Source organism: Accipiter gentilis, chromosome 2 (genome assembly GCF_929443795.1).
Source record: "Accipiter gentilis chromosome 2, bAccGen1.1, whole genome shotgun sequence".
Taxonomy (NCBI): domain Eukaryota; kingdom Metazoa; phylum Chordata; class Aves; order Accipitriformes; family Accipitridae; genus Astur; species Astur gentilis.
The window spans coordinates 14,880,908-14,898,176 of record NC_064881.1 but is presented as its reverse complement, the minus strand read 5'-3'; the positions used below and the strand labels follow the sequence as shown (position 1 = coordinate 14,898,176).

Here is a 17,269-nt window from a genome sequence, read left to right as displayed (position 1 = left end):
AGAAACTCTTACGAAATTACCATGTTTATTCTAGAGCTTAAAGATTTGTACGCTGTGAGTGGAGTAGGAGAGGAGAGATTTTTAATGAAACTGCAAAATTGCTTTACTAAGGGAAACAATGATAGGGCAATTGTGAGTCAATTGCATTTAAGATAAAGACTAATGCTAGGAGATCACCTATGCCTAGTGTAAACCTCCCTGGAGTATCCAAGAATCTCAGCCATGGTCTGAGACTTTTGTTGTGTTAGAGATGTATGAAACTAAAGAGGCAAGGAGGAGGGATATATAAAGACAGATAATGCTGGTAGAAGTCTGTAGACCTTTTAATAGGCCTCAGTCTAATAAATCTAATAAAGCACACAATTATGCTTCCTAAGCATAGGCTTTTACCTCAAATTAGGCTGAAACCTCATTTCAGGGGAAGAAGAATCAAAGCAAGCACTCATAGGAGAAAATCTGTTGAAGCTGTGAACTTTTCACCTCTAACACTTAGTAATGACCACGGAGTACAAGATCAGACGGTTCACTTAACTGCTGAGTAACGAAATTAGGCTAAAAGTTGGATCTAGTCTGGCCAGAGGCAACATGACAAATTAGATTCATCCACTCACCATATTTGTATTAATGCACTTTTGTATTAGTGAACAGATTATAAAAGCAGGCTTTGCCTCAAGGCAGGGTTTTCTGGCACTGAACTCATTTTCAAGCTGAGGTTCTCCCCTGAGGGCACGATAAGACCCTCCCTTCTTTGCAGTCGGGGATCTGATCCTCAGCAAACATTTACCTGTGAACAGCTCTTAACACTTCGGAGCTTTAAAACCTGCAGATTTCTTTCTGTAAAGCTACCTAAATTGTACCCTCTTGGAATATGTTTTAATAATAATGGAGTGTTTAGTTAGCAACTTTCTAAAATCATTCAGTGTGTTCCATTGCTAATATTATTAAAAAAAAATAAAATTTAAAATCAGCTTTCTGGGACTGGCTCTGTAAACTCGTCCTGGCTCCCAGTCTTGGCTGGCGCTCAGTAGTGAGAACTGCTGACTATGCAGACGGCCACCCCTCTTGATGCGGTGGCTGCAACCCTGCAAAGGGTCGTAGCCCTGCGGTCTTGTGACCCTGTGAGTTTGGGACTCGCAGCACTTAACGTCACTTATAAGTGTGAGTGTTTTCAGCACGAGGCCTCACTTTGCAGCTGCAGCAGCGTGGCATCCCTCTGATGTGGGAGGGAGCCGTGAATCAAGAATGCATTTCTTTTTCCTCTGAAGATGAAAGACTTAAAATTAATTGCATGACATTATGGCTTGTCTGTGTTGTCAGCTTTGATTTTGCTGTGACAAAATGATGGCCGCTCCCTGTCACACTGAGTGATGCCGTGTCTGTGAGCACTGCACTCATCAAGTGGCAGCAGCGAGTGAAAGCATCACTGCGATCTGCATGGAAAGCAGTTTTGCGGGGCGGGGTGCGAGTGCCGGTGTTACACTCCTGCAGGGGAGCCAACCCCGCCATCGCTCCCTGCAGCTGGTGTTGGCTCCGCCGTACCACCCACAAACCAGTGCCCGGTACCCAACCCTCCAGCCCCCATCCCCGCAACCAGTGCAAATTACTGAGGGTGATACTCTCGAGAGGTGCAATTTTAAGCGTGCAGAGTTGAATGAGCAACCACTAGATCTAAAATCAGAGATCTTAAAAGAGCAGCTCTGCTGCCTTAGCAGGGCTGGAGGGAGAAAGCGGGAGCAGAAGGAGCGGGAGGAGACTAACCCATTTTCCCTTTAGAGGGCAGTGGTGTTCATCGTACAAAAGCCGCATTTCCAAGGAGGTTAAAACCCTTGTCGTTAACGTCGGGGGTCAGCAGCAGCAAAGCAGCAGCAAATAATAGGGACCGGCACTGAAGTGGTGCTGCTGGCCGCACTACGCTGTAAAGAAGAGCATCTCACTCTGATACACTTTTCGTAATGCTCTGTGCAGGGGCTCATTAATTTCCCCTCGTTTTTGTGCACAGTAATCAGACAAGTAATTATGGTTCCGCAGAGAGGCTTCCTTTCTGCCGCCATGCCATGAACACAGTCCAGGGTGAAGTGCTTCTTACCGTCAACACTTGCCAAATTACAGCCTCTCTCCAAGCCAGATGAGCCCTTCCTGCTAGATTTATGTCAAACCTGTTCAGAGAGCCAAATAAGAGATGATTTCAAAGGCAGTACTGACCTTTTCATGGGTTTGGGTGAGGCCTCCCGCTCCAGGTTGGAGGACGCGTGCTTCACATGCATGGCGTTGTAGGAGGTGTGGGTGTACTCGTTCTCATCGCTGTAGTCGGGACCGAGTAACGTTCGAGCCCACGTCCCCATGTCGTACGGAGGAAGAGTCCCCCCAAATTCAGAGGGCAGGCATTCAGGGTGTATTAGCTGGTGAAGGCTGTTCAGGTTGTTACCATGAAGAAAGATCTTTAACAAAGAAGAAAAAAGTTCGAAGTCATCATCGATTCCTTACTTCATTAAGTACAATAATAACAGCACTAATGAGGTGTGGAGCATCATTAGTTGATGCTGCAGTTTCAGGTGGGAATTTCTGAAGTGCTCGGAGCTGGCTCAGGCAGGCAGGAGGAGGGGGGGAATTAGCTTTGGGGAGTGCAGCTGATGAATTAGGCTGGCACTATAAACACTTCTGAAAACCCCAATTTTCTTGCTTTTGGCACATAACACTTCCACTTTCTTAAGTACCAGATCAGGGAAAGTGGAAGTCAGGAATAATGACTGCTTGTTGCTACTGTAAGAGGGTAGAGGCTTGTACAAAGAACAGTGAGAAGAAAAGGGAGATAGTGGAGCTTACTGAAAGAAGATGCGAAGAGCAGGTCCTCAGCGTCTGAGAGGGCAACCCAGCCCTGGGCAGCCCAGGACTGACATTTCCTGGGGGTGTACCACACTGGGTCACCACTTCGCACTGCTTCAGCAACATTTGTCTCTCTAAGCCCTCTTTGCTTTCAGGCTGGTACTACCCTTGTCCTGCCTGGTCAGGCACATCGCAGGGTGGGCTCTGGGGCCTCCTGAGGGATGATCCAGTGGTTGTTTGATAGACTGCAGCCAACAAATGACTAAGATGACTGCAGGACCACAGTTCACATGGGTTTCAGTGGGGAAGACCTACCTCTTCTGCAGTGTGAGCAAACAGCCTTCAGGCATGGGCATTTTTTGTGGAAACAAGTGAGTTACCACCCTGTGAAAACAGTCAACTAGCTGAAGGAATGAAATAGGAAATTTTACTCCCACAAAAAGAGTTGAGCTGAAGTTTCCCTCACTGCAGGTGACCTCAGCCAGGCCTGATAATCCCTCCACATACATTGCCAATTCTCTCTATGCCTGAGCATGTCCCATTAAAATGTATCTGCACTTTGTTAGCGATAACAGCTTTCTGGTCCCTGGCTGAGTTATTGATTCAATCCAGACCATTACAACTCTAAGTTTTAATAACAGCAGCAATTCTCTGAGGCCGTATGAAAAATGCAGAGAGCAAAAGAAGGAAGAAAAGAAAGCAGGCAGCTACTCAGCTACTCCAGCTCCGCAGCTTCCTATCCCCCCGGCCCCATCTAATTACCCTTTTCCTTGTCTTGTCTTTGAGGAACGGTTTGATTAGCGTGTACAGGGCATGGATGTACCAGGGCTGGTTGACAAAATGGACTCCTCCAAAACGGGCAGGAAAGCTGTCCTACAGAAAGAAAGAAAAGGAGGGCAGTTAATAGATGCAGTGCTTTAGTCCGGCAGTCAATAGGATGAAAGTCAGAGGAAGAAGTCTGCCTTTTTCCATCTGCAAACGAGCACTGGGCTTGCGGGGAGGGGGCAGGAGGGAGATGGAAAAAGAAAGATGCCTGGAAACGTTTGCATCGGTTTCCTCTGTTAGCAGACGCAGTCCCTTCTCCCCTCCACGCACTAACGCATCAATTGCTGATGATTTAAAGTAGGCTCTCCAGCCACTTTGCCTGAACATTTTTTAACTCCATCAGGGCATCTGACTTGGCTGGGATGGGAAGTGAGAGGGGGTTGATGAGCACCGCTCTCTTGAGGGGAAGCTTTCTAATTTCTCATTGTACAGAGTAAGACAAGCCCCTGGTTCCCACGCACATTGCTGCACACAGCTCACCTTTTCACCCTTCGGCCTCCCTGCCTCCCCCCTGCTAAAATCATCATTACAATGGCTGACCTTTCGGGGTGAGCAAGCAGCATATTATGGGAAGGAGGATGGGTGGGAAATGCTGATAAGTGAGGGTGTAGGGAGAGCGCACCATGACGGCACCATGGAAACTGCCGGAGCCCAGCGCTCGCTGCCAGGCTGTGCACAAACACCCTCGGCATTAGCATGCAGGTAGCGTCCCGCCGGGGAGGTGTTTGCAATAGCGTCCTACTCCGCTCAGCCAGCGTGGCACGCTTAATAAAAGAGGAGGTTGCTGGCGTGTCTTTAAAGGTTATTGTATATTGTGATGGGTATTTTGCACCTACGCTCTCATCTAACAAATGTCAGTCAGTCAGGAAAGAGCCTAGGATTTTTTCGCATTGCATAAATAGCGGGACGACCGCTGCTCCTGTGGGCAAATATGCTTCCAGCAAGCGGCGAGGTGCCTGTCTCTCCCCTGTGGAGGGAGATTCTGATGAAGCCATCCTCATCCTGCATGCGCTCCTCACTGCTACAGCTCAGCATGTACAGACAGAGCATAATCAGGTCTCTTCCTTCAGGGCTCTGGCTTTGGGACTCAGGCAAGTTCATTCCCCCCACAATTAGCACGGGCTGTCCTGGGGCTTTCTCTCACCTTCCTCCAGAGCATCAGAGATTGAGCACAGCTGGTGAGGATTTGTGAGATGATATGGAAAATCCCCTTATACACCTGCTCGGTATAGCTTCTGTGTTGCTTCAAGGTCAATTTTTTTCCCCAGATTTAGCGCTGTGTAGGCATACTACCACCTCCTACCACCCAGGGCAGATTGGCAGGACTCTCTATGCTCTTTAGCATTGGCCATGGATTGCACCAGCAGTCATCTTAAACCATACTCTGGTAATGTTTGTGAGTGGCCACAGGCATTAAGTGACACTTTTTTCTTTTGCTATACAGTAGTATAAGCCACTTACACCTCAGATGCATCAGTTGACCTGAAATCATTACAAATCTCAATATTGGATGCTCTGTGCAAGACTAGTGGGTGGTCAGGTCAGCATGCAGGAGGCCGAGCAGCGTAACATAACAGGGGATCCCATTTTAATTCCCAATCAGCTATGAGCTGAGCTTTTAAAGGATGGCACATGCTCTGTTGAGGTGTTCATTCACGATAAAGACAACTGTATTTCCATTGCTGCTGGAATATTGATTAGGGTTTAGGGATGCAGCTCTGACTGATATAAACTACTGCAGTGCTGTGGGTTGCAGTGACTTCAACTAGGCTGTGCTGAGAAACAGCTGCAGAGAGTCTGAGCCCACCTAGGTAAAGCATTGACCAACATCAGTGTGAAGCCCAAAGTGTTTTTCTACCCTGTGATAATCTAAAATAGGGGTTTAGAGCAGACCAGAGGGCCCATCTCATGCGAAATTCACATATTCAGTTGCTTTCCTCCCACATGGGAATGAAAATTTGAGGATTTGAAACCTTTCACAGAATATTCTAAAAAAACCCAAAACAACAACAACAAAAAAACCTAACAAAAAAACAACAACTAAGAAATATTGGAATGTTCCATATTTGCTCTTTTTTTTTTTTTTTTAAAATTCTGTATTTGTCGAGCTGGCTGCCATCCCACAAGCTGTATCTCTAAGGGAGGAGTTCTGGACTCCTTTGCTCTTTGAGGCTGAGCTGCCACAGCTGTCCCAGGTTGTACCATAGGAGCATAGGTCAATGCAGAAGACACAGTCAGTCTGAAGGAAAGGATAGTAAAGAAATGAGAGATGAGAAGCAGGGGAATAACTTTAAGACACAGAGATTTATACTGACCTGAAAAAGAAAAATTGGTTTGCATTCTCACTGGAAAGCACAGATTATATTAATCACAACCTTCAGTGAGAAATGTCAGTCAGACTTCATTTCCAATGGGGAACGTGGTTTTTTGAGAACATGTTGACCAGCCTTAATGATACCACATTACCCAGAACGGTCTGAATGCTGAGAATTATAGGAACCAGCCAGAGGTTTAAACTGGCAGACTGCCTCTGGAAAAGGTTGGCTAAGGAAAAAGATGTTATTTCCTATACAGAAAATGAATTTTATGTCCACCCAACATAGATTGTTGAGTCCATAAGCTAGATTCTGTCTGGTATGTCAGTAGATTGCTACAGAAAAGCCCCTCATATAACAGTTTTATTTAAAGGCAATTGCTTTCTTTTCATTCTGAAGGTACACCCAAAAATGCACAAAGACCCTTGAAAAGGCAACATGATGGCCAGGAAAAAAACCCAACCACCAAAGAACATTTTTTTGTGTTTAACTTTCTGCTCATTTTTGTTCCTTGCCCTATTAAGCACATTAAGCTCAATTTGACCTTCATCCCTCAGTCCACCTGCATTTGTAAGGCTGTCAATTAGAACAAGGACAAGGACAAAAGTTTTTTTTTAAACCAAAGAAATTTGATATGGGAATCATCCAGATACTGTTTGGAACCGCAACATACCAATTTTGCAAAAGTCCCTAATTAGAGCAGAGCTGTCTTGGAAAGAAAAGCTCCCGTCTGGAGGTCTGCCTTGCACAGTTCCAGGAAGATGTATGAGACATTTCCCACACCCCACTTAGTGTCTCTGCTGCTTTCCCTGGGGCAAGGTGAAAGTAGCTGAAATTGATTTTCTGCTGGAGAGCTTTTGCTTTTAGGAATTCTCCTTTGATTTCTCATGTCTTGTGATTCCTTGGGAAGGTGTATTTTATAATGAGGTACATTTTTTGGAGCCTACTGTGAAAAGGACCCTGGGACCATGAGGCCTTTTCTTAACCTGATTCTTTGTTAAAAATACCTAATCCTGAGGATATATTTACATTTTATTCCAATGGCATAAATAAAATAGAGTACGCAAGAATTGGCCTAATTATTTGTGGGCACTACTGTCATTTTATCTGAAAACCAGGCTGGACGTATTAGCATGTTGCTCAGAGATGAAATTGCAGCGTGAATAAATACATCCAACCCAGTGCTAATCTAGCTAACTTGCTACTCAGCAATAGCAGGGAAGAAACAGTGAAAGGACTCCAGATACCTGCCTGGGCAGCTAGCTCACTCCAGAGTCAGACTAGGTCTTCTTCGTCAGGACCTGAAGTGAACTAAAACAGGGAATGTATCTAACCAAACTGCAGTGGCCCCTTCCCAAAGCAGTGTAGGCAAAGCTAGAGAGAGAAAATTATCCAAATGCAGGGTTTTAGTTGTTCCTGTCGATTGAATGAAACTGGTGCCGTAGATGGGACTTCTCTTTTGCCTGATTTGTCTCTTTTTTTACTTTATATATTTGTTTCTCTACTGTTTTCAGTTATCCCCCTCCACATCATCCCTGAAGAAGAGAAAGAAATGAACACTTGAGTGCCACAGTGGAGCTACCACAGACACCCCAAAATCCATACAGCCCTCAATACCTCTTTTGTTTCAGATTGGAGAAGTGTCTCCAAGCTTGCAGATCAGAGGAAAATGTTATGGAGATCATTGCTTCCCCTCTCTGCCCAGGCCTCCTGTGCAGGGAAATTTCTGAACTGAAATTAGTGTGGGACTGAAAACCCTTGGTACGCAATGTTGCACTAAATAGCTTGGGAGCAACAGCTACGAGGTGAATGAGAGAGATTTTTTTCATTATTTCTGCCTGTTCTTGCTTTCACGACATCTATTTCTTTTGGCAAGAACATGCATCAGAAACCTTTTATTATGTTGTTGTTCTGAACTGCCTGAAAGCTAAAAATCAAGATGATCTCCCAGCATCTCCTCACATCAAAGTATGGCAGAAAAGCAAAACAATCTTGCAATACCAAAATTAGGAATAAATCCAACCTGATGCTCAGGGTCAATCTTTTCGAACTGCATGAATTGGCTTCATAAACCAACGTCCTGAGCTCAAAAATCAAATTATAGCCTATTTCTAGGTCACAGGCCATCTGAATTTTGTGACACAAACATTTTTAAAATGCTTTCAGAACTTCTACCATTTGCAACCAAAAAAGCAAACACACATCTTGCCATCCAAATGCACTTTAATCTCAACCATGCTTGCTAGTTGACTGCAAATCAAAATATGATCCCCTTTCAAAGAAAATCATTTCCCTTAGATTCAGGAAGATTTCAATCATAAACAAAACTGTTTAAACCAAAAGGTCATTTAAACTGAGGATAAACCCAGCATCTTCATGCCCGTGCGCTTACATAATCAGTCCCCGTGGTGGATTAAAGCTCCCACAGACCATATTAATAGTTCAGGAAGCTTTTGTTAATAGTTCAGCGATAGTTTCTCCACGGAGAGTTTCCGTGAATGTATGATTTTAATGGATTGGCTTGATAAGGGAAGGAGGCTTTCTGGTCTCCAGCTCTGGATCCAAATTCAGCCTCTGAAACAGTGGCAGTGGTTGAAAGTTGTCCCCGACTTTACGACTTCATCAGATATGGGGTAGGTTGTGTCTGTCAAAAACACGATCCTGAACGCGTTTTAATGAATGCCATGTAATGCCCTTGGTGGGGACAGAGCAGGCAGGCTGTCGTATAAAGCCTGCTAGGGGGGAAGGTAAAGCGGGCCCCCTCACGGCTACAGCTTCAGCTTCTCATTTTAATGCAGCTCCTAGGAGGTGAATGCTGAGTTCGGGAAATCCCAGGGGCAGGAGGCGGTGGGAGGCAGCAGCAAGGCCAGGGGCTGTGAGGACCCTGGGACCGGGCAGCTCCCGCACCTCTTGGGGCAGTCCCTGGGGCTGCGGGAGCCAGGGCTGCTCCCGCTCTCCTGCGGCGGTGCCTGCTCTGAGCCCAGGCACGTTTCAAGCCTCCGTCTGGACAACTTGCTCATCTTTCCGTTATCTCTTTTTGCTCCCCTGTGTTTTTGAAGAGATGGGAATGCAAAATTAATGTTGCCGGTGGCAATAATTGCAAACTCGTTTGCTTCTACCTTGGCATGCCCTCAGAGTACGCAGGGCTAGGAAATAGATGCAGAGTAGGGGAAAACCATTAAAAAAAAAGACATTAGTGCTAGCAATATGGCAGTCCTGATCTGCTAGAACATGACCGTAAAAAGAATTCTTGCAGTCGGGAAGAACTCATTGATTTGGGGTGAGCTGTGACTGTAACTGCTCACACCAAAACGCTCTCTTTTCTTTGAAGCATATAGTAGCAAAGGACTGGAGGAAAATCACAGGAAAATATGAGTGCTTGGTTTATTTTTACACTGCATACCCGCATATGTAGATGACTACGCTCTGAAGTACTGCTGTCAGGGAAGTGGAACTGAAAAATGAACACTGGGATGCATTCTCCTAGACATTTTTCATTATGTTTGTTATCTCTCCCGCTACACTTGATAACTTTTAAAAGTCAGTCATTTGCAGTGGGTTTCTCCCAGTCATTATTGCACATTAGTGAGGTCCTACAGAGCATCTGTTCATGGGTGTTGGCAGATGGCACCAATAAATCAGGTTATAGAACACAGATTTCCTCAGTAAACTTTGATTTGTCCTGATAGAATCATGCTGTCATATCATCTGGTCTAACAAAATAACTTGTAACCTTGGGGCAAAAGGGGGATTTCTTCACTACCTTTTTTACAAGAAACCCTTTGCTGAACCAGCTCAGAATAATTTAGGGACAGAAAATTTCCCAGAAGCACTGACTCCGTTGGACAGACACCATACCCGGGTGCTGCTTTTTTGCTTGGCATGTGCCCCTGTTGACTTCAGTGTTTCACACATGTAAAATACAGACTAAGGCTCCCTCCAGATAAAACGTTGCATAAATTATATTGACCAAGAAACAGCAGGTTCATTCAGAGGCTTGGTTGAGGACAGAAACAGAGAAGAGAGAAAGTCTAAAGGTGATTAAAAAATAATAACACAAAGAGCATTGACACACTGATTTGGAAGTAACCCATGCATGTGTGCGACTGGGGTGCCACAGTTTGCTCTTGATTAGGTCAGATTAGGTGAGGCCAGATCAGGGAGCTTCTGATGGAGCAGGAAGAGTGAAAGTCACACGCTAAAATAAGGAGGGGTAGATTGGGTCACAGGAACAAGCAGCAGCATGGGAAGGGACACAAATTAGCTGGAGGCTACTTTTCAGAGTTAGTTTAGGAACTTGCCATGATCTTTGCAGCCAGCTCTAGTAAACTGGGATAAATTGTCTCCAGTGTCCTGATTTTTGGTGTAAACTGTAGCTCAGAAACAGGTTTATATCCAGCTTTCTTAAGTGAGGGTGACTGCAAGCTGAGTTGTTTCTATTCCTGTAGCTCACTGAACATGAACGTCTGAAATTAGTTGTGGGGGAAGGAAAAAAAACAGCAAGAAGATCATCAAAAATGAAAGTAGTTTAGGGCTTAATTAGAAGCTGCAAAATGTGTTGGGCATAGTGCAAGCGTGGCCTGGAGCCTTGCTGGATGAACGCAGGTGCTGCTGGCTGAAGTGTGTGACCAGAGGTCGGTTGTGATGCTTCACTCTCCCTGTGACACCAAGCCCTTGGCTGGCTGTGACCCATGATCTTTGGTTGCTCACTCAAAATCATCATCAGAAGAAAGTGTTTGTGTAGTCGTCAGGTTTCTGAGAGAAGTGACCTCCCTCCAGTCCTTTCCCTGACACTAGGAGTTAAAGCAGTGCTGTTTGTCTCCTCTTGAGCCATTGGTGGGTTGTGTGGGTGTGAGTTGCTCTCACTTTTGGGGGTGTGATAAAGAAGTGGGGGCTTTTGTAGCCAGATACTAATGCAAGACCTTCTGAAGCAAAATGGCCACCAGCAGAATGAGCCCATCCAGCAATGAAAGTAAAAGTCAGCATTAGGACATCTTTAAGGAGAGACCACCCCTGGAAAAGAATCCACCCAAGATGACTGGGGTTAAAAAGTTTGGCGTGGAAAACTTGATCGCAAAAATGTTCTATTTTTAATATACACTTTTTGAAAAAGAATAACTTAAAGATTTTTTTGAAAGTAATTTTTCAAGTTAAGCTCTAAACAAAATCAGCGTTATTAACCACTGTAGCTAAAGTCTGCTATTTTCCTTAGCTGACCTGATTTAAAACTCTCTCTCCCTACCTATTTCTATTTCCATAGACAGGCCTTGCACCCATCCTGAAGGGCAATAGGTGTGTGGGACACCGTGGTTGACAGCACAGGGCGTGAAGGAGTTAGGGCAGAGAAGAAGATGACACTCAGGCAAATCCACTAGGATTTAAAAAGCTGTTGGAGGAGAGGGTCAAGTGCATGCAAAAAGCCGGTCCCGAAAAGGACAAAGTACAGCACCTTATTTCATGTCCAATATTGAGATTTAAAACAAAAAAACCCTGTACAAAGACTGCCTCTTTAGATATGCATTGTTATGCTGAGAATCTACATCATGTATGTAAAACATTTACTCTATATTTTCTTCACATCGCTGCTTGCTGTATCTGTGTATCTGCTGTCTGCCAAAATAGCAGTGTCTGAGCGAAGGGGCAATGAAGGCCAAACTGTCATGGTGAGGACAAATGCCCACAGCATTAGTTAAAAACAGCCAAAGAAAAGCAATTAAAAAAGGTCTTGTGGCACTTGCCTTTCTTCTCAGGAGACCTATTGACTTTGCAGAAAAGCTTTCTATCTTGGCTATGAAAGCACCAAGGTGTTATACAGAAATCATACAGACAGTCGTATTACACTTGTGTTGTGATTGAAAGCTGATGATGGAGAAAAGGAGATTTTATTTATAGTGCTAGGCAACCTATTTGGTGCTGAACAGAAGCCTGCTGTAGCTTGGCTTGAACAAAGCCTGGAATCATCTTAAAGCTCTTGCATGTGCTTTCACATATAGAGTGGCACATACAGGAGATTATAAACTATTATTGTGATGTGATTATAACCTAGCATGGGTCAGAAAAAAAATGATCAAGCAATTTTTTTATTGGCATTTGTTGACTGACTGAAACAATCTATTTGACAGAGATGATTCCCTTTCCCATAAATTTCTCTGCATCTAGCAAGAAGTTAAGAAAACTCTTTGTGTTGACTTCTCCATACAGCTCCTTGAAGGTATCATAGCCTTCTAGCACCCATTTTCTCTTCTAAACAGAAGCTAGATTCCCATCTTATTTCACTAAGAATTTCAGTTTTTACCCTAATTTGTTTGAGATTGGAGCCTCGTTTTAAAGTGGAAGGTTTCCCTTCACATAGGTCTCACACAAACACTTTTTAAAACAATTTCTATAGTCTCTGTCATCCTTGACAAATGTACTCTGATGAGTGTCCTCATGGTGAAGATAGTTTTTTCAATTCTTTTCTTCTCTTTCAACAGGACTCTGTGTGTGTGTGTGTGTGTGTGTGAGAGGGTGGTTGGGTGGGTGGGTGAGAAAACCCTGTGACCTACTTTGTTTTAAAGGGAGTCAAAATGCTAAATGCCTGTGCAATGGTGGAAACCCAGCTCTGGGGGGATTCAATACGAGACAACTCACGCTGCATTTGATAAACACCTGACAGCAGCAGCACCTTTGCTTCATGTACAACCTCTTAGTCTTCAAAACAATAGAAGTCTAGGGGAAAAAAATATCTTTTATTATTTGCATGATTCAGTCTCTGTCCTGGTTCTAACGTCTTAGTGAGATTGCTTAGCTTTCTTATCCCTCCATGCTGAAGAGAAACTTGTTTCATGTATTTGTGTGTCACAGAGTCCCACATAGTCGCAGGGCTGAATTGACAGGAGCCGACCTACGTGTTGCCTCTGCAATAAAATGTAAATTCTTTGTGTCTGCCCTTTTGTGATCTCTTTCTTTTTTTTTTTTTTCTTTTTTTTTTAATAATGGAGCAGTGCCTCAGTAATGAGAAACCTGACCATAATTGAATGTCCATGAAGTAAGTTTTGAGAACAAAAAAAGTGAGTAATACTAAAGATACGTGTGGAAATATGTAAAGATACATGATGGAAAACATTTTTAGGAAAGCTGGTTTTATGGTGTCGGACAGCATTTTAAGTTTCATGATATTTTCTACACTCTGCATTTAAGAAACAAGATATGAAGACCATTTTTCAGTGAAGAACCTTGTGCTATGCGGTAGAGAGAACACACTGATATTTTTTCCCTTGTGGTCATAAAATTAGGAATTGCTAATACCACCACCAACAGCTAAGATTGTCTGATGATCCATTTGCATTTTACTATAACTTTGCCAGAGTTTTGCATTTTGGGCTCAAATGTTTCAACAGGGAGCTAGACACTTTTTTTATGGGAACAGTTTTGGGGGTTGGAGGGTGGGATTGAGGAAGAGATCTGAGTGTTTCTCAGATGGGCTTGGGGGAAAAATATTTTTTTCTGCACTTCAGAAATATTTCTATGACTACTGGCGGGTGGAGCCTTTGGGGCATGGACCCGAACTTTCACAGAAGGTTTCCCTAGTGCATGTGGTTTTACTGCTGCAGTGAGAATTTGCAGCTGTGTGTTGGCATATGCCAGAACTCATTGAAGAAAGTTTGGAGGTTGAGTCATTTCATAAGCTGGACTAGTCATAGTGATACCGTCTTCTCTTAAAAGCTATGATCAGTCAAAATCCTCCGATTTCGTCAGCTACGTTCTCCCGACAGAGCGGCTGAGGTCCTGACCTGCAGGTGGGAGGCAGAGCTCTCCCTGCAGTGGTTGCTCCTGGAGGTATCATAAAACACAGGTGGAGTCAGGGGCCCCTGAAGCTGTACTTTGATACCAGGATTCCTCCTTTTCTAAATGTGTGACTTTGCCATTTTAATGTTCTTTTTTGTGACGTGTTCACCACCTAAAGCAATGCTAGCTGGCAGCCAGTGCTGCTCATCACATAATCGCTCAGAATCCAGGGCTTTTATCAGTCTGGCTGCGTTAAATGCCACGTGAACTTTGTAATTTTTGCTACAGAAAATACATGCTTACGCTTTCTGCAACAGCCCTCTCATTTCCACAATACAACTTCCCTTCAGTTCACACTTCTTATTCCTCACTACCTTCTTTTACTGCCACCTTAACTCTGACTTCAAAACAACTTTAAAACACAGTGGTAGAGAAATGATTTCTGCTGTCTGTGTAGGTGCAAGGAAAGCAGGGCGCTAATCAGTGCAGCTTCCCAGCCTTTTCATTATTGTCAGCCAAGCATAGATATGACTGCTGGGATAATTCCAGGACACTGTCTCAGTCCTTTGACTGCTTCTGTATTATCACCTGCTCCCGCTAAAGTCCCTGAACAAGAGGAGTCTGAAGGTTACCAGTTAAGCTTACTGCCCAAGTAGAGCTTTCAATGCCTATCCCAAAAGGTTATTCTTAATTGTGTTTTCAGGCAGCACAGCATCAGTCTGCAAGCTAATGATTCCTCCATTCTCCTGTTCTACTCCTAAAAATTTGTTCTGATTATTTTTTCTAAGGCCAAGAGCAGGAAAAAAAAAAGAAAAAAAAAAGGCTTCTCTGAATTCACTAAAACTATAGCTAGCAGGAAGGTGTGACCCCATTTCTCACCCACCTCAGACTAAAAAGCTACACATTTTCCTCTTCCTCGTTCTTCTCATATTGGATTAAAGTCACACATTAAGTACTGCTACATGAAGTCTTAAAGGACTTAGGCTTTTTCCACCCAGAGGCTTGGAGTGTGCTGTGTCATATCCCTGCGGGTCATTAAATTTGCTAGGTAGATACAGGGCAGTCAGTCTATACCTTCTCCTTTGAAGGCTTCCCATCAAGAACTCTGTCCACCTGAAGGCATGCAGCAGCATATCCTCCTTGTTAAACTCCAAGCTTTTTATTACTTTTCCCTGCTTGAGTACCAGGCATTTGCAAATCAGTGGGTGTCATTTACCTTGACTTTAGCAAGGCTTTAGGCACGGTGGCCCGTATTGTCCCTCTAGCAAATTGGAGGGATTTTGTTTGGAGAGGTGTAATAACAGTGTGGGTGAAAAATTGATCAGACTGCTGGGATTCAAGTGTTGAGATCAGAGGTACAAAATCTGCCTCATGGTCATTTGCTAATGCTTTTTCTCTGGGGTTGATATGGGAGCCAGTAGAGCATAATGTCTTTATAAATTACCTGGGTGATGGTAGGGAGTAACTAACCCTCAGAAGATTTGCTGATGATACCAGGCTGTGCAGTACAGCTGATATGCTGGAGGTTAAGGCAGAGAGTCCTTATTCAGAGGGATCCTGACAGGCTGGAGACGTGAGCTGCTGGGAACCACATCAACAAATGCAGAGTGTTTTATCTTAGACAGAGTAACCCCATGCAGCAGGACAGGTCAGGTACTGAACGACTAGAAAGCAACTTTGCAGAAGTGGACCTGAGCGTCCTGGTGGGCAAGTTGAATACAAGTCAGCAGCGTATTTCTATGGCAGAAGTGACCAACTGTGTCCTAGGCTGCACTAGCAAGTGTATAACCAGTGAGGGAGGGAGGTGATTCCTCCCCTCAGCACCTGTGAGACCACATCTGGAGTGCTGTGGCCATTTCTGGGCTTCCTATTGCAGGAGAAGCTGACATACTGGAGTGAGTCCCTCAGAAACTGCCGAGATGGCCGGGGACTGGAGCACGTGGCATATCAGGAGAGGCTCAGAGAACGGGGTCTGTTCAGTCCACAGAAGAGGAGGTTAAGGAGGAATCTCATTGCTCCCTGCAACTAATTAATGGGTGCCTACAGAGATGACAGCCAGACTTTTCTCAGGGAGAAAAGACAAGGTAATCGAAATGAGTTGCAGCTGTGGTGGAAAGCCAAACCACTTACTAGCAAAAAGTTTCATGGTGGGCAGTCAAACACAGGAACGCATTTCCTGCAGAGGCTGTGGAAACCCCATCTGCAGAGACGTCAATATCTCAGCTGGAAAAGACCTTGAGCGACCTAATGTAAACTCAAACGTGGATCTAGCTTCAAAGTTTGCCCTGCTTTAAGCCATGAATGGGATCAGATGACTTACAGAGATCCCTTCCAACCTTAATCCCATAATTCTGTGGTATTTGATATGTGCGGGTATGCATGCACCTGAAGTTGTCAGACTGTTCCTGCCCTGTAATTTACTTAGTCATGTTCCACACTTATCGCTGACTGATCTCTGGTTACTCAGGGCTTCAGGCTGCAGTTTCTGTTTGAAGCTGAAGCTTTTATCATCTTTAAAATATGCCACAGAATTTATTATAGACTAATGGGCAGGAAGGTAAGGCTTATTTATGACATGCTTTGCCGCAAAACCCATATTATGAGCATAAATGACAGCAATAAACAAAAGAAAATAATCTGTTCTGACCAGAGGATAATCTATATCACTAACTCCCTGCATCGAACTGTTGTTCCAAAAATGAAGGATTTCCTTGTTATCAGGAATGTGCTGGGTGAACAGAAGTAATCAGAAAAGCTGCATTCCCTATTAACTGCTACAGTATTTCAAACATGCCCTAATGCATATTAATCCCACTTATGTCCATCAACTTGATTAAAACCTCTCCATTACTGAAATCTATAACTGGCACAGAAAGGTATCAGAGCTTAGGAAAGAGTGTTCATTTATGCTGTTCACTGGACAGCTTTCCAGTAGTGATAGGGTATTTCTGGTAGGAAATAAACAATTTCTGCTGGAAATCCAGCAATTTGGAAAACATTTGGAGACTGCAACCAAAGCCAACATTTGTCTGCAAGTGCTAGTGAGAAGTTAATAGTATTGCTGAAGGCTTTGCAGATGTGTGACCTGGGAATCTTTTATTTTTCCTTTTCTTTTGGCAATGACACATTTTAATCATATATATGCAGTAGAGTGCAGGTACAGTACATCTTTGCACAAAAATGCAAGATAAAGGCCACTGACAACACACTTACAATGCAGAGGTTACACTAATATCTTGCTTCCCCACTACTATTAGGGGTCGTGTCTGGGAAAGTCAGTTCACTGCCTATTGTTACCATTCTCTCCAAAATTTTAAGACCAAACCGTTAGCAAACTTCCTTCTCCCCCCCCCCCCCCCCCCCCCCCGCCATTGTCTGCTCCAGGCACTACATTGTTTCAATTTTGAGCTTAAAACAAATCTTAGGCACACAGTGTTGTACAATCTGGGAGAGTCTACCCTGTTAAATAAGCTCTGCTATTCGAACTGGTTGAGGCATGAAGGGGTTCAGGTTATGAAAGCTTGCTCACTGTGAAATCC

The 17,269-nt window shown here is 44.1% G+C and overlaps 1 protein-coding gene across 2 annotated transcripts in view; it reads right to left on the bottom strand.

Moving 5' to 3' along the window:
- The window catches only part of CLVS1 (clavesin 1), a 107,304-nt gene that overhangs the window by 14,061 nt on the left and 75,974 nt on the right, over positions 1 to 17,269 (bottom strand). For both annotated transcript variants that reach the window (XM_049818885.1, XM_049818893.1), the window contains exons 4-5: positions 3,586 to 3,696; positions 2,203 to 2,438 (exon numbers count right to left, since the gene is read on the bottom strand). In XM_049818885.1, the coding sequence (XP_049674842.1) occupies positions 2,203 to 2,438; positions 3,586 to 3,696 (347 nt within the window). The remainder of the gene's footprint in view (positions 1 to 2,202; positions 2,439 to 3,585; positions 3,697 to 17,269) is intronic.